At 38.2% G+C, this 22,633-nt stretch overlaps 1 protein-coding gene across 1 annotated transcript; it reads left to right on the forward strand.

Moving 5' to 3' along the window:
* The first annotated feature begins 971 nt into the window (after nt 1-971).
* On the forward strand, nt 972-18,719 carry LOC122969602 (cell division control protein 42 homolog). Its single transcript, XM_044335451.1, has 6 exons — nt 972-1,064; nt 6,000-6,104; nt 11,538-11,610; nt 11,732-11,841; nt 12,400-12,597; nt 13,675-18,719. Exons 2-6 carry the CDS (start codon nt 6,000-6,002, stop codon nt 13,762-13,764), a joined length of 576 nt encoding a protein of 191 aa, XP_044191386.1. The 5' UTR covers nt 972-1,064; the 3' UTR covers nt 13,765-18,719.
* Nucleotides 18,720-22,633: the final 3,914 nt, after the last annotated feature.

Raw genomic sequence — 22,633 nt, forward strand, 5'->3', positions numbered from 1 at the left:
AACTTGTCATGACAGCTTTTAAACAGAAATGTAGACAAACATGAAAGAACAAATTTATTGATTTAGACAAATTAAGGAACTAATTAACTAATTGTTTCAGACAGATTCATATTTTTTTTATTGCATATGCCCAACAGAAGACTTATGCAGTATTTAGATATACAAAACAATATACATGACATACTATTCCCAACACATCAACTCAAGCCTAGATGTGTGTGTATGTTCACCTGATGATGGGAAAAAGACTCATGAAAAAAGATGAAAAAACCAAGTAAAGACATAAACAAAACACACAGACACACATTTCCTTTATCAATTAATGTTATTTTATTTATTTAGTATTATTTAGGGCCCATCAGTGGGGATGGTGGGGTAAGTAGGAGGGTTGTGGACAGTGAGGGTGGATAGGATGTGGAGTGGGCAAGAGAAACAGCCTGAGGTTGTGGTTACAGCATGGTGTAATACAGTCCTTAAACAACAACAACAACAACAACAACAACAACAACAACAACAACAACAACAACAACAACAATAATAATAATAATATATTTGTTTATTTATTTATTTATATAGTTTTTTAAAAAAAACAAAAAACATTGTTTACAAAGTGCTTAATATCGTCTGCACATTTATAAACACAAAACACATAGCAAAAGCACATATGAGTAATCAATTACTTTTTAAATTACGGCGTTAAAAAAAATACAATGATGTCCACAGGAACAAATTAAATGCAAAGAAAAATAGATCAGTTGGTAAAATAAAGCCATAAACAATAAAAGACTCACTAAAGAAATAATCGCAAAAAAGAAGAAACGTTTGTTACTTTTAGGATCTACCATCGTTAAAAAATGAATCAGTTAATTTGTCAGGTTAAATTATTGTGTGTCTTTAGAGGTGTGAAAGTTATGAAAAAAAGAAAACATTCCATAAATCCGGAGGGACTTGAATACAACACGTCTCATATTTCCGACTTCCGCGCTGACGGAAATAGGAGTTTACGGGAAGCACCCGAACGCAACACGACAGTACCAGCTCTGAAGCGGCTGAGAGCAGACAAGGTAGGAACTGTTGCTGTCATTATCTCTGATTTACTGACGATAAATGCTTATACATAAACACAGAAACAGCAATATACTTTAGAGGTATTCTTTTCATTGTAAAAGTTGTGACTTGTTAGCCTGCTGGCAGCTAACTCGGCTAACCGGCCGGGCAGCTGTCAAAACAAACGATTTCCTTCTAGCTAAGTTAACTCCGCTAGCTCGGCTGTTAAATCTGTGCTTAAAGTTGCCGGTTTGTTTGTGTTGATAATTACAAGCATCTGTATGACCGGTTATTTATGAAACAGTAGCTCTCGAAAGTGTTGGTTTTTTTGTCATTTTGATTCTAAACTAATCTTAAAACAGGCCATTTTGTTGTGGGTGGGGGTCTGGCGGATGTAACTTCAAGTTAGCCAACTTAGCTAATGTTAGCTATCCTCGCTGGAATAAACATTTCTACAATTAACTTTGTTGTTTCTAAATGTTGTCAACAAGTGGTACCAATATACTCCAATAACTTAAAATCTGTATAAACTATCTAACTGACGAGCTGGTCTGTGATAAAGACGATAATTACTGTTTTTGTAAGTTTTTGCCGCAGTTAGATACGCGGAAGTGACTGAAAAGCAGCAACACTTCGTGAAAATTAATGAATATCACATAATTTATATGTCAACAGCCCTTATTAGTGTGTAGAAATAAACATAAGCAATGATGAGGGTATTCAGATCCTCTACTTGAGTAAAAGTACCAATTCATCAATGTAAAAATACTCCATTACAAGTAGAAGTCCTGCATGAAAAACTCTACTTAAGTCAAAGTACACAAGCAACAGCAGCTTGATGTAGTAAAAGTACATAAGTATTATTAGCTTGATGTAGTTAAAGTATTGCAGTAAAAGTACATAAGTATTATGAGCTTGATGTAGTTAAAGTATTGCAGTAAAAGTAGTGCTTTGGTCCCTCTGACTGATTTATTATTATATATGACATCATTAGATTATTAATAGTGAAGCATCAGTGTTAGAGCAGCATGTTACTGTTGTAGCTGCTGGAGGTGGAGCTAGTTTACACTACTTTATATACAGTTAGCTAGTTTAGTACAGTGGTTCCCAACGTAGGGGTCGGGCCCCTCCAAAGGGTCAGCAGATAAATCTGAGGGGTCGTGAGCAAGCCCGTAGCTACAATTGAGGACACTTAGGTCATGGCTTTTTTAAATTTTTAAAAATATATATTTCATGTTAAATTAAAGTAACCAACTGGTAAAACTATTAATGAAGTTTGGCATCATCTCGCCAGCAGAGCTGAACAGCTCTGTGTGTGCAACTGGTTACATCATGTGACATACGTGTAACAAGTTACCAGTATGGTGTTGGTAATATGGATGATACAAAGAACAATATAGAATAGCAGTAATAAGGATGGGCACTCTGGTTATATAGCCTATCTCTCAAAGCAAAATTGTCAATGCCATGAATAATTGACCTGGCTACAGCCTTCCATAGACTGTGTCCCACCTGACCTACACGCCCAAAACAAGTAATTACCAGTCAAACCACAGGAACAGAAGCAACAACCGTGTTTAAGATCTGAGCTCATAAACTGTCAACCTATACGCTTTAAAAACATGACGTTATGAGTTTCTGCTCTGACATTTTCAGCGGCAAAAATATTCACAGTGGGAAATAAGCTAATGCGTTATAATTAGCCTGTATGTAGCCTGTTATCGTCTACTCCTACACCTTGCTAGAGGTTCATGGCGATGAAGGATCGCATCAGTGCATATAGCATATGTCCAAAATAAATATGTTTGCATGTTTGAGAGAGAAGTAAGTCTCTTCTTGGTCACTGTGCTGCTAAAGGTTTTGGAATGACAAGACTTCCTAAATCCGTTTGCTCTGTAATGCTGCGCCTTCATGTATCGGAGTCTTTGCGGACAGGAAATGTACAGGAAATGAGGCACAGATTTGTGTGTCCAGTGATTGTTACCAAAATGTTTCAGTGAAACCTCATTTATCACAAATTCATTGAGCAATAATGAGAAATACCTCTTCTTTTTATTTGATTGCAATTAAGAAACACATTTACAGTATTTTAGTTCTTCTGAAGTTCAATCAATCAAGTTTATTTATCACATGTGATCACTCAGGCACATTTTTGGTGGGTGTAGCAATCACCAAATTTAAAATTAGTTATTTCTGTCCCTGCCTGGCTACCATACACCCAAGAGTAAAAAAAAAAATGTACAAACTGGGCATTAAGCTGCGATTAATCAATGCTGATTCGTTGCTTGTGTCCCCATTGTGACATCATTAAGGGCAATAGTTCTGAACGGCTTGTTTAGGCTTGTCAATGTTGAGACTTCAAACACTGGCCAAACACTGAGGAGCACCGTATTTATGTCATTTTCCCCGAGTTCCTAAATAACACTTAATTTGTGGGAGGAGGCTTCAGCAGCTTCACCTGCGGTCAGCTGCTGCCATTAGCATTAAGCTATTCTTTTCTTTCTTGTTTGGCTGAAGGGTGTTTCCACCGTAGCCTTTCCTCATGACTTTTTACCACATGCATACACTGCACTGACACTCATTTAATTATTTACATAAGTTCATTTTTTTTCAAATATATCTTTTTTTTATCTTGTGTTTGGGTTCAGGGGTCCCGGCTGAAACAATCATATATCTTTTATTGAGCTAAAGCTTCTCCCTTTGTTCTACTATATTTAATACACTCATTTTTCACTGTCATGTCATGTGTAACTTTTAGATTATAATGATTGTTACAACACTTGTCAGGTAATTTAAGGCAAAACCTGACAGATACTGCAGTTGTGCTCCTCTACTCAATGTGTTTAGCCGTGATAGTGAATTCAATGCAATAAGAAACTGAACGGAAAATAGTCATTTCAAAATTGGTCATATTTGTGACTTGATTTGTGTTGGATTCTTGTCCAGTTTTCATCTATGTGTTGGCACTGACATTATTTCCTAAGTGATTATTGTTCCTCTCAAAATGCATTAAAATTGATAGATTTATTAGCCCGAGAACCAGACGAATCTGTGAGCTCATGTTTTATTTGTCTGGACCCCCTTCCATCCAGCCGTCCTGCCCTCAGGTCGGGCCAATCACAACCCTTTGTCTAATCTGGGTTTGATATGATGTCTGTATAGAGGAGTGCTATAGACATTTTCATAAACAACCAAGATGGCTGCCGCTGATGTGGAGCCGTCTGTTGAATCAGCTGGATATATTTCTGCAGACTGCACATTAGGGCACCACAAGAGACAATAGTTCATTGATTGAAGAGACATGTTTGCCACTAATCACTGCGTTTTCCAGAGCTGTCAGCCTGCAGTTTTAAATATTTCGGAGGAATGAATTATCCGGACAAAACTCGTGTCATCGTCCCTGCAGATGAGCGGTTAACTGGTCCCTGACTCATCAGAGTTCAGCCGAGTGCTGCCGATGCCAAACGGCCCGAACAAAGAGCCAGTGATGAAGTGGCGTCCCATAGTCTTTTACCATTGTCCCCCTTAATGAAGCGGTAGCCTGGGTATGCGAGCTGCTCAGCGTCTGCATGGTCACAGGATCTCCAGCGTGTGTACTAAACACAGCTACCACTGTTTCCATCAACTCAGTCTGCATCCCGGTCAGCTATCTGACACATACAGGTACATTCATACAGGAATGCTGCAGGTTGTTTACATGCAGCAGAAATGCACAAAGCAAAGAAGGGCAGGGATGTTTTGTCCTCTGCAAGGCTACAAGTTATTCTCAAAGTGAGTCGGCATCATATCCTCTCCTGGAAAGTGTCGACTTTTCCAGTTAACTTTTTATAATGTCGTCGGACCATATATCCTCTCCCTGTGTGCTACTGCAGCTCATTATTACTTAAGCCTGCTGGAACTTCCTGTAATTGGTCTGAAAGAACTATGGTTCAGTTTGATCTGGATCGAGACCACTTATTTCCGTCGCAGGGGGGAGATTTTGGTTCGGATCAAACTGAAAGTCCCAACGTACGAACCAAACAGTAGGTGTAGGTGTGTGTGTGTGTATGAAATGACCCCAAAATATTCAATTTACGATCACGTATGAGAACAAAAAGCAGCAAAACCTCACAATTAAGAAGCTGGAAACAATTAACGTTTTGGAATGAATCAATTATCAAAATAGTTGACAATTAATTTTCTGTCAGTTGACTAATGGATCAGTTGTTTCAGCTGCTTCAGTGTAAAGTTGCAACTAACTTGATAAGGAGTCATTTCCCTTCAATTCATTAATCTGCCAATTATTGTCTTGATTAATTAGTCTGTAGTTTGGTAGCAGAAAATGCTCATCACATTTTCCCAAAACCCTAATTGACACGTTCACGTTAATTGTTTTGTTCAACCAGTAGACCAAAACACAAATATCATAGAAAACTAATAAAAGCAAATATTCACATCTGAGCAGCTTGATTTTTGTTACTTTAGTTGAAATGTTCTGTAATCATAAAGGGACATTCAGAAGAGAGATACGTGGAACTATAATAATATTTAGAGCAGCAACTATTAATCAATTAGTTGACAGACAGAGAATTGATCTGCAACTATTTAGATAATCGATTTAACCATTTCAGTCATTTTTTTTTTTAAAGAAAAATGCCCAAAATTTCCTGGTTGCAGCTTCTCAAATGAGATGAACATTTCTTAGACTAAAGATCAATCAAGAAAATAATCGTTTATGGATCTCCATGAATAAAATGTTTGGTATTTTTAGGATTTACGGTGATAAAAATCACAATATATTAATAATCTTGTTAACTATCCTCAGTAAATTTAATTGTTTATATATTTTTTAAATTAATGAGTTACACACTCATTCAAAAATATAAACCGAACATGTCAACAATGAATGCAACGGTCTGTTAAGTTGTTCCAACACATGACCTCCTCTTCCTCCTCCTCCTCTTCCTCCTCAGATGCAGACCATAAAGTGTGTGGTGGTGGGTGACGGCGCGGTGGGAAAAACCTGCCTTCTCATCTCTTACACCACTAACAAGTTTCCCTCCGAGTACGTCCCCACGGTGAGTACGACCGACCCCGCAGCAGTAACTGACATGACGGTTGTCGTCCTGGATACGTGTAGGCCTACATATTTCCACATAGCAACCTTTTCCTTTGACTGTTTTAAACACTGTAGCTCTTTCCTGCCGTATAGGAAGTGAGACATTTTTTTATGTTTCCAGTTTGTCTGGACTGTATAGAAGAAGAACTGTGTAGTTAAAGCAAAACTAAAAAAGACCTTTACAGTAAATAAAAAGGAGAAAGACATCACAGACTGAGAGACGGCTCGGTTCAGAATGAATAAAGTAAAATAAATGAGGAACAGAAGCAGATTAAAAACAATTTTAAAAGCTTTTTACCTTTTTTTAAACTGATCCTGAAGGGTTAGGGTTTTGTAGGGTTTCCACAGTTGGCAATTAGTGAATTTACAGTTTGTTGAAAGACTTTATTCACACCACTTAAAGGTCTTTTAAAGGGAAATTCTGCTTCCACAGAACTTTTTACTCAGTTTTTATCAGTTATGATGACATTGTGCTCTCTGATCGATTATGTGAAAGAGAAAACAAAAGTGAGTGTTGAATTTGTCGGCGTCTGATGTTGTAAACAACGTTTACCGACAGACGTCTCGGTTGAACTCTTCGCCTGTGCGCAGGTTGTTCCGTCACTTTCGCTTTCAGTGTTACATCCAACTGAAGTCCTGTTTACAACCTGTCTGACTGCTCGAGTTTATAATAACAACAATGATAAACTTTATTTATATAGCAGCGTTACAAAGTGTTTACTAGATTGTGGAGATTGTTGAGTGACGACAACGTAAAGGAAGGAAGAAAGACCTTCTGTTCAGCGCGATCGCTGCTCCGTATGAACGGCGATAATCTCCTGTTCAATAACGCCCAAATAACGTTATCTTCAACCCGTCGTCGCTCACAATGTAAATGAAAAAAGCCATCCCTCTGTGTGTATTTATGAGTGTGTGTATATGTATATCTTTGGTAAAACTCAGTGATTGTTTGGCGTTGTCCTGCCTGTGTTTCCTGTTTGTTTCTCTACTGTTCAGAAGTGTCGCGTCATGCCGTAGCAGCACGATGAGGAAGCGTCCTCACCGGCTCTGCGGTCCGCGACACGAAGCACGTTTCAGAGCGTAAAAACCCTCAGCAGGACTCATCCTGCACACTCTGACTTTTTTGGTTTATGGCGATCAGGTAACAAAACAGCTGACTGACTGTTGACAGGCAGAACCGTCCTGCTGGAATTATCTTAAATATCCCTAATTGATGAGGCAGATTTACTGACTGCTGACTGCAAACTGATGAGTAATTCTCTACTGTTTTCCATTTGTACCCCCCCTCCTCTCTCTCTCTCTCTCTCTCTCTCTCTCTCTCTCTCTCTCTGTCTCTCTCTCTGTCTCTCTCTCTCTCTCTCTCTCTCTGCCAGTGGTCAGCACAGTTTGATCAGAGGATTGCAGAAGCAACAGTGCTGACTCAACTTTATTTTCCTCTTCCTGTCTGACTGTCTGACTCTGTATCACCTCCCTCCCTCCACCATTTTTAACCATTCGGTATATTTATTTTCTCGATTAATCGATTAGTTTGGTCTGTTAAATGTCAGTCGCTGTTTCCCAAAATCCAAAATTTAGCCTAAAACGTCTTGAAACCGACAGTCCACAAGCCGAATATATTCAGTTTACTGTCATAAAAGATGCAAAAAACATTAAAAGCTGGAACCAGAATTTTGTTATTTTCTCTCAAAAAATAAAATGATTAATCAATTATCAAAATAATTTAATTTTCTGTCAGTTGACTAATTGACTAATTAAATTCAGCAGAACTCTTCCAACACACACAGTACAATTCTTTTTCATGATTTAATGTTCCCAGTTTTTTTTTGTTTCCTCACAGATTAATGGAAATATGGAAACATTTCACATAGACCAGATAATATAATATGAATAAAATGTAATGTCTCTTATAGTATTTATTACTAGAATTTCAATAGAGAAACGATTTATAGTTTAAATAAGAGGATGGAGATGTAACTTCATCCTAAAACAACCTGAACTATTAAAAGGGAAAGTCGTCTCATGATAAATGTCATTATTTGGTAATAATTATAGATGAAAGTCTGAATATTATTGATAATAAAGCCAGTATGTTTTGAGGATAACATTGTAACATTTCAAAGAATAAAGTTGTCATTTATATGGAGTCTTTCTAGTCTTCTGACCACTCAAAGGGCTTTATAATACATGTCAACATTCACTCATTCACACACATTCATACGCTGATAACTCAGGCTGCCATGCAAGTTCTGCTCATTAGGATCAAAATATTCAGACCTAATTTTCTACATCTGACCCCCTCCCCCCCATTTTAACTGTAGTGTCTTTGTCAGGCGCAGATTTGACTTTGTATATCATTTAAATCCTCACAGCGTACGTTACAGAATGACCGAGCAAAAATGTAAATGAGTTATAGAGAATATTAAAAGTGTTCAAACTGTAAATAACACTTCTCCATTGAAGCCGCAGCTCTTTTCCACAGTAACCAGCATGTGTGTGTGTGTGTGTGTGTGTGTGATGTGCTATCCGGCTATTTCTAGCAGCTTCTGTGATCTAAGCTCCGTCCAAACACATTATCATCACAAACCTCTTTGTGTGTGTGTGTGTATATATGTGTGTGCGTGTGTGTGTGTGTGTGTGTGTGTGGTTTGTATTTTATTGAAATATGTGCGTCTCGGTGCCTCGCCCCTCCGCTGTGCCTCAACACATCACACAACCTTTCTGTCTAAACTTGAACTGACTTGTATCTCAGACCTTGTGTGTGTGTGTGTGTGTGTGTGATGATAATAACAGTAAAGTCAGCACGTCGTCCGACACAAACTACTGAAAAGGCGAAGTATCACCATGAAAAAAAGAACTTGACAATAACACTTCATCATTTTTGTTTATTTGGCTGCAGAATGAGACGTCAGATTTGTGAAATACGTCCCAGACAGGAAATGAGTTTTTATAATTAAAATCTGTAGTTATTACTGATTGAATCAAGTCTGGTTCACTGCGTTATTTCAGCCTCATATCAGTAATATCTGTGCAGATAAATCAACTCTCAACAGGACTGTAACACTACTGATAATACTATGAAACATAATAAAGACTACATGTTACATTAAATACATTTTCTAAACCTTTGTCCCTAAACTTGGATAAAAGATGAGACATTTATGACATCTGCGCCTGTACAATACATTTTATTATCAATTATAAAGATGTCTTTGTGCAAAAACTTATTTTTATTCAGCAAAATAAGTCCAGGTTGTCAAATGTTCAGTGTTTAAAATACAAATACAAGCAGGTTTTGGCGACTTTCTCGCTACATCTGACGACTTTTAAGACAACTTTTAGGTTCCAAATAAAAGCACCTTGTGACAAATAAGTGACTTTTTTTGGACACTTTTCTCAGTGAATGAGACTAATGTGCTTCTCTGGACCGACAAAGCAGCAGCAGCATCATCAGTGAACCAATCAATCAACCAGACAGATGTGGATGCGCGTACCTAATGACCAATCACTGATCTGCATTGTTTGACCAGGCGGCTCCTTCTCCTTTGTTTTTATTCTAAGCATTAACTTGACTATTTAAGATTTTTTTTTGGTTACGTCATGATGTAACCTGACATCATCCGGTGCCTTTTTTCAAGTAAAAACACTTACAAGACTGAATATAATAACTTCTCCTAAATAAATTATCTAAAACTGTTAAAATGATCTGATCAGAGAATCAGTGAGAGAAGAATAAGAGTCCGACATTTGATAAGCTGTTAATTTAGCACCTGATTTTGTTTTTAATTAGTCAGATCTTTTAATAAAAATGTTTTAATCAGTTGGTTATTGTTTCATTCAACAAAAACTGAAGACATTTTAGTCTAGTTTTCATTAGTGTTAGTTATTAGTCTTATTTTTGTCATATATTTTATTTTAATGTGAAACTACAGCTGTCATGGTTACAGGTGTCATTGTGCTCTGCTGATTAGTGGAAAACTTTTCATTTTTACCTTTTTTATTTAGTTTTCGTCTTGTTTTTCTGTGTCTTAGTTTCCACTGAGAAGATTATCACTGATTCACAGTCATCTTTCACTACCTGAAGGTTTGATTCTCTGCTGCAGAACACGTTTCGTTTCTGTACCAGAAATAGATAACACACAGACATCACCTGCTGTGAGCCTGCCCGCTTGAATAAAGACTAAACAGATCCAGGAGTTAAACCCAGCTTGACTTCATGTTTGTAATATTTGATGTAGTTTCCTGTCCTACAGGCTACATCCTCTAGTTTTGTCTGGAACCTGTCTGTGCATACGGAGCCTCATTAAAACCAAACAGTGTCTCCAGGCTACAGCAGACCGCAGCGGGTCGACGTGTTACCGCCGCGCCGTGTGTATATTGAAGCAAGCGGAGCGACCATAAAACACTCCCCTGCTTCCGCACGCCTCCACTCCCTCCACAGAGCCGAGGTTAGCAGGCATGTCGGGCACCGTGCTGCTTGTTATTGCACATGGCAGCAGCCTGGAGGTACGGAGGTGATGAAACAGAGGGAGGGAGGAGACGGACAGTTTGTTCACCTGAACGGCAACAAAAAATGAATCCAGCTTATATTCATGAGTTGTGGCTCGGCTGTAGGGATGGCAATGTATTGGACCCATTTAGGGCTGTACCCGACTCATTAATTACAATTAATCAATAATTTAAATAGTTGCATATTCATTTTCTGTCGACTAATTGATTTTTTTCTAATTTTTATTTTGTCCAATACTTTGCTTTATGACTAAATACCTTTTAACCTGAGCTCTACTTTGTGTTTAGCGCTAATTAGCACACAGTGAACATGATAAACATTAACATGATAGCACGCAGATGTTAGCACTTAGCTCAAGTATAGCTAACCTCACAGAGCTGCTAACCGCAAGTTGCTTCTCTATTCATTCAGTAATTATGATATTTAAGTGTTTGTTTAAATTATTTTAAACCAACTTTAACATGTGAATTTATCATTTAAATGCCTGTTTTTAAATTTATGAACTCCTACATGAAGACATTTTTATCTCCCAAAGTTAGTCATGTTGTTTATTTCACATGATCAACCTGAAGAAGAAGATTTGATTATGTAACTGTTAAAATGTACTTTTGTGTGTGTGTGTGTGTGTGTGTGTGTGTTATATGTCACACACACTCACCAGACTCTTAAAGATGAGATGTACACTTCCTGTTTTGTTTTGAACAACATCTGAGATCATGTGTCTTTTTGTAACTTGTTTACTTCCTTTTTTTTTGACACCTTCCTTGTTCTCTCTCTCTCTCTCTCTCTCTCTCTCTCTCTCTCTCTCTCTCTCTCTCTCTCTCTCTCTCTCTCTCTCTCTCTTTCTCTTTCTTCTTCTTCTTCTTCTTCTTCCATCTCTCCCAGGTGTTTGATAACTATGCGGTGACAGTGATGATCGGAGGGGAGCCGTACACTCTGGGACTGTTTGACACTGCAGGTAAAAATACACAATACAATAGCAGCAACAGGAACAGTGTTAGTAATACTGAGCCCCTGACGTTTCCAGTGTCCTGCTACATTATACACACAGTTTGTTGTTTGTGCGTCTCCCCCTGCAGGTCAGGAGGATTACGACAGGCTGCGACCCCTCAGCTACCCTCAAACTGACGTCTTCCTCGTCTGTTTCTCCGTCGTATCGCCTTCTTCCTTTGAGAACGTCAGGGAGAAGGTTTGTTTGTTTAGTCTCTGTCAGAAAACGCACCTCATCTTTCCATTTAATGACCGTCAAATCAAGCCTAACTATTAAGAATAACTAGTATTATCCTGTTAAATGTGGTGACTTGTCCATGAGACAGAGTAATATCCTTCAAGTTGTTGTATATTTAATTATTTTGCTGTTTAGATGGATTTTATTTTGAAAGTCCTACTGTCCAAATGTGTTCAAATCAAATGATTTTTGGTTTCAAACTATGCAAACATATACACAACAGGATGCAGACTAGTGTGAGTTTCAGTATAAAAGTATTAAAATTGCCTTCATCAGGGAAGATAAACAAAGACATCTGGGGATTAAAGCATGGACAGACGTGCAATAGATGTGTGTAGAATAGAACACAAACAACAGAATACAGCATTGAAGATAACAACATTTATAATGAATATATAATATACGGAGAAGAGTTTTAATTTACTTACGTAGCTTTTTCTCGGACAAAGTTGAAAACGTGCAAAAACCCAAAGAGTTTCTTTCATGCTCTTTTTTTTTTTTTTTTTTTTTTTCTCCCAGTGGGTGCCGGAGATTTCACACCACTGCCCGCGGACGCCCTTCCTGCTGGTCGGGACTCAGGTGGATCTGAGAGACGACAGCAACACTCTGGAGAAGTTGGCCAAGAACAAACAGCGAGCCCTGACATGCGAGAGCGGAGAGAAACTGGCTCGCGAGCTGAAGGCCGTCAAATATGTGGAGTGTTCAGCTCTCACGCAGGTAGATACACGGAGAGAAAGACGTCCTGAAACTGTTCATGTATAATGTAACTTTTATATAGAGAGAACAAGGACTGGTTATTTAACTGTTTACTAACAGGTGAAAGGGTTAAAAGTGCAAGTTTTGCCCCAAAGCTTGAGAATAGCCACCCTACAACTAAATTACTTCTCTCCTAATACTGATTTGTCTTTTATTAAAGGGAAAATCCACCAATTTTACACATCACAGTTTATTTACAGGTGTTGAGGAGTGATGCTGCAGATGTGTAAATAGTACTAGAAAGCCTCCAGAGGGAGCTGTGTGAAATCTGGTGAAGGTGACGTCACTTGACTACAAATTTATAAATCTCTGCTGGAGGCTAGCAGCTCCAGGCTACATTAGCCGCTTAGCACACCCCAAATCTCTGACTTGAACTCTCGGTGTGCAAGTTGCATTGTGGGTAAAGTAGGCGCCACATTTTGACAAGGAAGTAAAATGCGTGCAATAAAAAAGACAGAATCTCTGGTTTTGCTGCATCGATTTTTATCCTTTTGTGAATAAACTGACAGACAAAATGTCTCTTATTCATGTTTTTACTTTTTAGCAAAAACTGAACTCTACTCGGAGTGTTTCATCAGCCGCCTTTATGTGAAAACACTCAGGAGGATCGGACACAATTACGTGATTAAGCGAGCAACAGTATGTCCAAAACATCACGGCGTTTCATTGTATTTTGTCTCCTTGTTTTGTTTTTATCCGCTGCCATGGCGATAGATGAGGGCGCTGACATACAGCTCACCTGTCTGGACTTGATTCAGGGATATTTTCTGTTACATACACTCCGACAACCCTGCTCTGTTTATTCTTTACTTATATGTCTCTCTCCCTGAGCGGATGATTTAATGATTAGTGGATTAGTGACGTCAGCAGAAGCAGGAACCACAACATCAAGGTGTACGTTTCTGCTTTTTCACATCAGCCGAGTAGGAGCGCTTCTTTTTGCGATATCTCAGCCTTTTTTTTTTTCTTTTCATGCATTTTATGCACAGATGCACCTACTAACACGGTCATCAATGTTTCTGTGTGTCTCTCTCTCAGAGGGGCCTGAAGAACGTGTTTGACGAGGCCATCCTGGCGGCTCTGGAGCCTCCAGACACCAAACCCAAGAAGCGCTGCATCCTGCTATAGACGCCACAAGACGAGGAGGAAGAAGAGGAAGAGGAGGAGGAGGAGGATGAGGACGAGGAGGTGGACGGGGGGTAAAGAGATGAACCCGGGCGGGAACAGGGGTTGGGGAATACCGAAGGGGGGAGGGGGAGGGTGTGATGGTGGACGAGGTAGACACTTGTTTAAACAGTGCCTTCAGCCGTAGCCACTTAACACGGGTGCGGCGGCGGATCGGACGGGCTCACGACGGGGGCTTTATTTTCATCATAGACACGTGTCGCTATAACACGACTAACACGTTTTTGAACAACACTCCTCACTAACCAGGAAACAGGGTTTTAATCGACGGAGGAGGGAAGTCGAGCAATAGAAGAGGTCCGAACCTCAGATGCCTTAAAGATACTATACAAGCGGATGGAGTCACGGTTACAACTGACACCGACAAACCACCTTCTCAGAATTATTCAAATTCCTTTTAAAAGGGTTTCTACTCAAATCATGAAAGTCTTAAAAATTTGAAGAATCTTATCACCTGTTCGGTCAGTAATCACAGTCGTAGATCAGGCTGTCGTGTTGCATTTAGTGAAATTTGTAACTGACGGGATCCTCCGCTGGTCTGGAAATAATTTGACTAATTCCAAATTTAAAAGAAGCAAAAAAAAAAAGGTTGTTTTTGTTTAGTTTTTTTTTTTTTTTTGTCTAGAAAAACACAAAAAGTATTGTTGTATTGTTCTAGTTTTCATGCATCTGCGTCAAGAGAACATCAACGTCATTAAGGAAAAATGTGGGCATTTTGAAAAGTTTAAGATGATGATTTAAGCTGCTGTTGCTACATTTACAACTGACCTACATTTGTCTGCGCAATTAGGTCAGAAAAATACATCTTTTAAATACCAAATATATATAAAAAAAAAAAAAAAGACTGGGTCAAGAATGTGTTTAATTTCTATTTCTGTTTAAGTTAAGTTCTGTTGCTGCAGATCGCAGGTTAAAACAACAAAACGAGGATCAGGTCAAGCATAAAAACACATTCCTCAGGCAAAACATCTTTTAATTTAAAGTGGCAGACTTAGAGACGTGACCCGGTTGGTGAACAACACCCCCCCCCCCCCACCCCCACCCCCCCCCCAGCACACAGGACCATGAAAGGGTTCAACAGTCGTGCTGTTACTCCTGGATTATGAGTGTTGTTGCACATCAGCGGCGACTGTAACCTGACTTCATCCAGATCAGATCAGTAGAAAAAGCTTCAGACTGCTTAGAGAGAAAATGTAGAGTTTCATTAGTGCTTCAATGATTTCTGCTTTGCAGCCTAAATGCACAAAAAAAAAAAAAAAAAAGACAACACACAAACTCATAAATGTGCACACATGCGTATTTGCAATAATCAAATGACCTGAGTGATAAAGTTACAGGCTTTATGTCAGTGTAAGTTGTTCAGGAAGAAATAATTGAATCATTCTAGTCGGATCATAGTTTGAGTTTCATAAGACAAGATTCATAAAATTTGGAGTCACGGGATATTAATTTGACAGCAGAAGTACATGTTTGTTTGGGAAAACTGCAGAGACAAACACGTTTGCGTATAACAGTAGATTTTATTGTCGTCTCGGCCTCGTTTTCACAAAAGTCCTTTTCTCTTCAGTCACGCTGCCTTTTCTCTCTCTGGTGACATCTCACTGCAGACATCCAGCTGAATCAGTAGAGATTCACTATGTTTGCCTGTGATGGGAAATTTAAATTTCAATAAATAGATATTACATTTAATTTGAGACATAATCGTGATTACTGCAACCAAATAGGGGTTAAAAAAGAATATGATGATTCAAAATGTCTCAACTGTGATCTGATTGTTCTACAGTAATCACAACCAGGAATCACTGTTAATCTGCCGTAGATCTAGTGATTTTTAAAACCACTGAGGGCATAAAAAACCTACAAACGCCTTAATTTTTGTGCAGTATCATTGCAAACATCACATCGTTCTGTCTTTAAAACTCCCGGCTGCCTCAGTAGTTTCATGTAAATGCCTTAAAACATATTTCTTTCCTCCTACTCAAGAACATTATTGCCTTATTGCTTAAAACCAGTCAAACTTTTTTAAAGGTGCAATGTGTAGAATTTAGTGGCGTCTAGTAGAACAGACTTGGAATATAATATTCATAAGTATGTTTTAATTAGTGTAATAATCACCTGAAAACAAGAATCATTGCGTGTGCGTTACCTTTTAAGAATGAGCCCTTTATATCTACAGAGGGAGCAGGTTCTCTTCCACAGTGGCCACCATGTTGCACCGCCATGTTTCTACGGAAGCCCAGAACGAACTAACCAAACACTGGCTCTAGAGAGGGCCTCTCACGTTTTTTTCGCAAGTTCTCCTACATGCTTGGAAGGGTTTTGGGGAAAGAGGTTCAGTCAAACTTTGTTGAATGCCCAGTTTCCACTTCCTAGTCGAGCCAAGAAAACAGGAAGTTTTATATATTTTTTTTTAAATATAATTATGGTAAAAACATGGCTTCCTAGTATGCTTGTGACAAAGGCGCTGGCTCCGTCCGAAGATAACAGAATCTAAATTGTTGTTTTTACACTTCTGGTTTTATACGGATGAAACAAAGCTGTGAGTTTCAGAGAGAGGTGCTCATAGGTGGATTTTGTTACCTTTGGACAGACCAGGCTAGCTGTTTCCCTCTGTTTCCTGTGTTTGTGCTAAGCTAAGCTAACAGAGTATGGCATCTATCGTTTCCTGTTACTCTCAGCAAGAAAGTGAATAAGCAAATTTCCCCAAATGCTAAATATACCTTGTTTAAAGGTGGAGTCAGTGATTGTTGATGTAACAAACACACCCTTTCAGTTTATACATCCATGCCTTCAGTCCTCCTCCAGGAAGCTCCGTCGAGCATGTTGCTGATTGGCTGGAACAGTATTGTGTGGCTCGATCCAATTCACTTTGTTTGTTTCCCATTTAAAGAGCCACAGACAGAACGTACAGCTAGCCGACCGTGGGGACATATTCGCTGAACTCGACAAAGTGTATTGGATTAGAATCGCTGACTACGCCTTAAAAGGGCGACTCCATCTGCGTTTTTTTTTTTTTTTTTTTTTTGCAGGTTGTTCAAATGGAAACGCCCACTCAGCCGTTAGAAAAAGCTGTGATGTTGTTTAGGGCGCTGATGCCACCACACACACAAAAACAGACACACAAACACACACACAGTTCACTGACAGTGTCTTCCTAACATACTCGCTCGCTGTATGTTAGAGCACAAAAAAGTTGTCCAGATATACTACGAGTCTGAATGTGCGACAGACAGCTGCTGAGAGCCGGAGCGTCGGGACAAATAACTCCCGCAAGTCACACCGGATTCTGCTCTGATCCGGAGCCGTTTACCGGCGGGAGGAGAGCTCAGAGTTTATTCTTAAAACTTGGAGCAGCAGCAGCAGTGAGTGCTCCGTCTGTGTGTGTCTGTTAGCACGTTTAGCAGAGCAGCAGCAGCAGCAGTAGGAGCTCAGTCTGTCTCTGTGGCTGCTGGTTAGGGGGGTTTATACTGGTTTATATGCAGCAACATCCTCATGCACAAACCTATATCAGGTCACGTGGGAAAATGTTTTTAGAAGGGCTTGAGAAAATGGCATTTTGATTCTAAAACATACATACTTCAACCAGAATTTGAATGTTCAGATTTTAATACATACGGGACACCACTGGGAAGCTGCAGAATGATACAAAAACCTCAAAAAAAACCAACAAAATACAATGGACCGGCCCTTTTTATGAGATGAAACATCAAAGCAGTCAGTGGTGATATCACATGGCCTTCTATTCCCTGCAGCACTCTTGTCTGAGCAAAAAAAAATGTGTGAAAATGAAGCTGACACTGTAAACAACAAAACATCTTCTCATCCGCTCTTAAAAACAAACCATTTCTCTACAAGTTTCAGTTTCTAACCACAGAACTGGAGATGTGTACTAGAACCTGCTGCCTGTGTGGACTTAACCTCTTCATATATCGTACATCAGACCTAAACTAGTGTAGCTAATGCTGTTAAAGTAGACGTGGCTAAAAGAGAGCAAACATTTCAGTCTCCTGATGTTGTCCACTCCTGCTTCTCTCTCCTCCTGGCCTGACTGGAACCTCAAGTGCTTGTCGGTGTGTCAGCACCTCCTGGAGGCCTTAAAGTGGAATATCGTTCAGTTTAAAGGTTCATCTGTGGCGTCACTTTGGCCAAAAGCAGATAGATCAGTGTCGTAGACTTGAAATAAGTCTCACCTGAACCCAGAAATATGAAGATTTAGATATAAAACTGTAATGTCAACAGTTATAGTCAGGTCATACAAATCTCCTGAAGTGATCTCCAAGTCTTCTGTGTAGCAAAATGAGTTTGAGTTATGAGTTTCCACTCATCATTCTTGCAGTTATTTGTGAAATAAAGAATAACAAACAACAGCAAGTGAATCAACAGGGGATCTGATGACTGATGTATCATATTTTTGTGTAATAGACGGTAACACTGATCTTTTTAGGCCAAAGAAACGACCACGTGAATCCTTAAATTGAGCGTATTTTCCTATTAAAACAAACTTAAATTCCACTTTGCTTATATTTTTTTTCCATTGTTTTGGAGATGACAGTTTATTCTGATAATGTATAGATGATTACAAGTATTATATATATATATATTTTTTGGCTCCTTATTGTTTCTTGGGGAACATTATTTTAGCAGTTTTGGACACTTTGTATTTCTTTTTCTTTTTAGATATTTTGACTATTACTTGACGGTTGAGTGCCAACAGTTTGCCTGGTTTGATGTACTAAACGATCCTGATAATAAGCTTCTAATTGTAAAAAAAGAAATTTTAAAACCTGCCTGGTGACGGCAGAAATAACAGCCGAAGCAATAATTACAGATGTGGAAGACATCGAAAGATGAATGTTGGATCTGGTGGGTGTTTGGAAATAATAAAAACAGTACTTGAATGTTGTTTCACCACGACGTGGTTTTGTTTTTATTAATTCACGTTTTGTCTTTTTCTGCTCTACTTTTTTCTGCTTTTGATTATCTGTTATTTGTGTTGATTGTTTCTTTCTTTTTGTTAATAAAACTGAATTAAACAAATCAAATTAATTTGAGAGATACAGGACATTCTGTATGGTTCATGAGTTTTGGTAAGTTTTAATCATCTTCTATTATTTAAAAAAAAAAAATCCATATTTAAAATTTTGTAGTCTATTCATAGTAAAAGAAATTTCCACAGTAATTGAGAAGATAAATTTTGTTTTTTTCCAAATAAATTCTTCAATTTTTATTTTTTATTTTTTCCTTTTTTTTGTGACAAATAAAAAATATTTTTAGTGACTTAAAATTAAAGAGAACATAATGGAAAATGAAAATTAAGAGGGCAAATTATTGTAAAATTGATTATGACTGAAGGATGCATTTTTTAAAGAGCATATATATTTAAAATTTATAGGATTTCTGTTATTTGTTGGGCAAATTTTTCATGCAGCCAGGTGAAACCAGTCACATACAGACTTGACCATAAGATACAGAAAATGTAATATTAAACATTAACATTACAACATTAAAAAAATATATAATAAATATGTATAAAACCCCTCACACACACACACACACACACAAGGCTGGATTATGAACTGGGAAAACTGCCCCCAGACGCTCTAAAGGGTTAACTATGTGGCAGTTTTAATAATTTGGTTAATTACAAATTTGTTTGGTACTTTGCGCTACAATACAGTATAAATTACTACAATACAGTATAAATTACTACGATACAGTATAAATTGCTACAATACAGTATAAATTACTACGATACAGTATAAATTGCTACAATACAGTATAAATTACAGTGCAGTATAAACTGTAATGCATCACAGCAACTGAGGAGAGTTACATTTGTAGCTTTAAATAAACTTCATGAGGAATTAATTTAACTGGTTTGAATTGAATCTGTTTGATTTAACAAATATTTGGTTTAAAAACACAAAGTCAGAACTGTCTGTGTCTGTAATTTAACTCTGACATTGTCGTCGTGATGTTTTTAACTCTGAAATGTAACATATCAACTCACACTTTCACTCTCAGTGTGATGAAATGATCACAAACTAACGTGGGGAGGGTCAGCGAAGGCTGAACTTGAGGGGCCCACATGTGCCCCTGTGCTGGTGAGTCCGGCCCTGCCCATCAACACTCACATAAAACACGGCAGCGCAACCCAGAACCTGAAGTACATCCATCATCTCATCATCTGCTCATTTAAAAATCCATTAATTTGACAGTGTTTGATCACTAATTAGCACATTTTAAAAAGATTTTCACTGTCTTTTAAGGTCATTTACCTATTTTTTTTAAAAAATCTGCATCAATAAAGTGTGTAAAATAATCCCAGTATCACATTACAGACTCCTTCACACTCGTCTGACGTGACGTCTGGTGATCAGAGAGTTAATGCAGCGTCCTACAGTGAACATTAGGGGGAGGTGTTCCACTGGTTTTGAATGGGCCTCAAGTGAATACAGTATGTAAATGACCTGGGTTCATTTTGATTGGCAGTCTAAAATGGATCCTTCAGACCGACACAGCATGGAGGCTCAGCACCGCTCGCTCATTTGTCTGAGAGAGCATGAAAAACACCAAAATCTAATCTTTCTTTCTCCCCATCACCCCCCCCTCCTCCTTCTCCTCCTCCTCCTCCCCCTCCTCCTCCTCCTCCTCCTCCTCCCTACATTTCATGTTTTTCATCTGAGGTTTGAGTCGTCTCGGCTGTAGTCTTCACTAAAAAACTTGAGTCACCTCCATTTCGCAACAGTTTCTAACCGCAGTGTTTACTTATATGGAGAGCAGGGAGTTACAGTATCCTCACTGTATTGCAACATGTTCACTGGCTTCCTATTAAGACGTCTCCTCCCAGCCTTCAGAGTTAATTTGGGAGCATGACTGTGGCACTGTAGTATGGCTGGGCAATATATTCTAACAATATGGTGATATGACACTAGATATCACCGTAGATTGGTTATATTGTATGTGTTAATATCATAATATGGCGTAAATGCCAGTTTTAAAGGCTGTATTACAGTAAAGTGACGTCATTTTATGAACTTTACCCACTTAGTCATTATATTCATATTACTGATGATTGTGTAAATATTTGGGAAAGCACCAACAGTCATCACTGCACTAATGTTGCGATATCAATATCGGTATATATTTGGTCAAAAACATTGTGATATTTTGATGTTGCAGATACACTGCAGTAAAAGAAGTCATTGTAAAGTTACACAAAGGTTCGTCTGCTGACACATATTTTGAAATGTTTAAATGCTGTTTAACAGAGTTGCTATTTTCACTGATTTTATTTTTGGGCCCCAAAGCTGCAGTCACATGTTTATATACAGTTGTGTATTACTTCTGTTATGTGTGTGTGTGGTTAACTGGCTCAGGTCCCCCCGGCACAGCCCACCCACCAAAGATTTCTTTGTGACTAAAGCCAACAAAAATCTCACAATTTGAACTGTTTTCATTAAATTTTAAGAATCTCTACATGTTATTGGAAGGTCTAAATGTTGTTTCACAGCGTTATCTATAGTAGCCTATAATCTAACCAGTCCAATTTTAAGAAATTTAGTCTTAGAAATTGTCTCTTTGGTCTTATTAAACCTCCCAAATTCATTGGTAGCTTTTGGCGCAGGTTTGACTTGATGTCGTTATCCTCACATTTCTCTTTAAAATTAGATAATGAACTTGATGAGACTATGTGATTAAATAAAGTTACAGATTGATATCAGGTTCCTGGAAGACAGAATTTAGTTCTAGGTTCCAGTTTCGTATTCTTGATGGCAGCAGCAGTTAAATGTGCTTTTTGGTGAGTAATTAATGGTTTTTACAGTATAAATTACTTTTTTTTTTTGGTGTCTGCGTCTCATGAACGAGTTTACTGGGCTGTTTGCTCAAAATCTCTTAAGTTTTTGGTCTCAGTTGGATCGTTTGACAGCTGCATTTCAATCACTATATTGATCGTTTCTTGTCATTAATCCTTCTCTCTTGGCCTACAGCTGAAACAATTAGTCAGTTAATGGAGAAGTCCGTCAACGGGGGATATTAATCAGCAAGTATTGTGATTTATTAATTGTTTGAGACGAAGACGTTTGCTGGTTCCAGTTTGTCAAACATGAGAATTTTCTTTTTCTTTGCAAAATATAACAGCAAACTGAATATTTATGAGTTTTAAACTATTGGTCAGTTTAGCTCAGTTGTCATGGAGATGGTTCAGGTGTCATCATGTGACCTAAATGTGCTACTTTGGTCATGAATGATAAAAATCCTAAATTGCAGCCCTAATAGACACTTCATCTTTTTTAATATACTTTGAATATAACACTGTGTATTTTGTGTCATGTGTAAACAAAGTTTACTATTATTATTGTTCTCTATATGTGCTGACTCACTCAGATTTACATTTAATAACTTTCAAGTCTCAAGTGTGTTGTGAAATAAAAGTGAAAGTTAAAATTGTGGCTTTCACTGTTATTGGCTCCTCGTCACGTGTGTTGAAATACTGTAAACTGTCACATTTCATAACTTCATTATTTAGGATTTTTATGTGTTTAATTCTCTATTTAAGTCACATTTCTTTCATTTTGGAAACTTCCAGGTAAATAACAGCTCAATAAAAGTCAAATCTGCAGTAAACACAGTGATTCCAGATGAGTTCTAGTTTAGTTTTGTGTGACTTGATGATTCAGTACCAACTTATTGTATTTGTTTGGCGGCCATCTTGTCTTGCTGCTGATTCAGCCTCTGACACTTTGACTGCTGTCTGTCCCAGCGCGCCTCGCTCTCTGCTGCTTGCTGGTTTGGCTGGTGAATATTATTG

The sequence above is a fragment of the Thunnus albacares genome, chromosome 19, assembly GCF_914725855.1.
Source record: "Thunnus albacares chromosome 19, fThuAlb1.1, whole genome shotgun sequence".
NCBI classification, from domain to species: Eukaryota; Metazoa; Chordata; class Actinopteri; order Scombriformes; family Scombridae; genus Thunnus; species Thunnus albacares.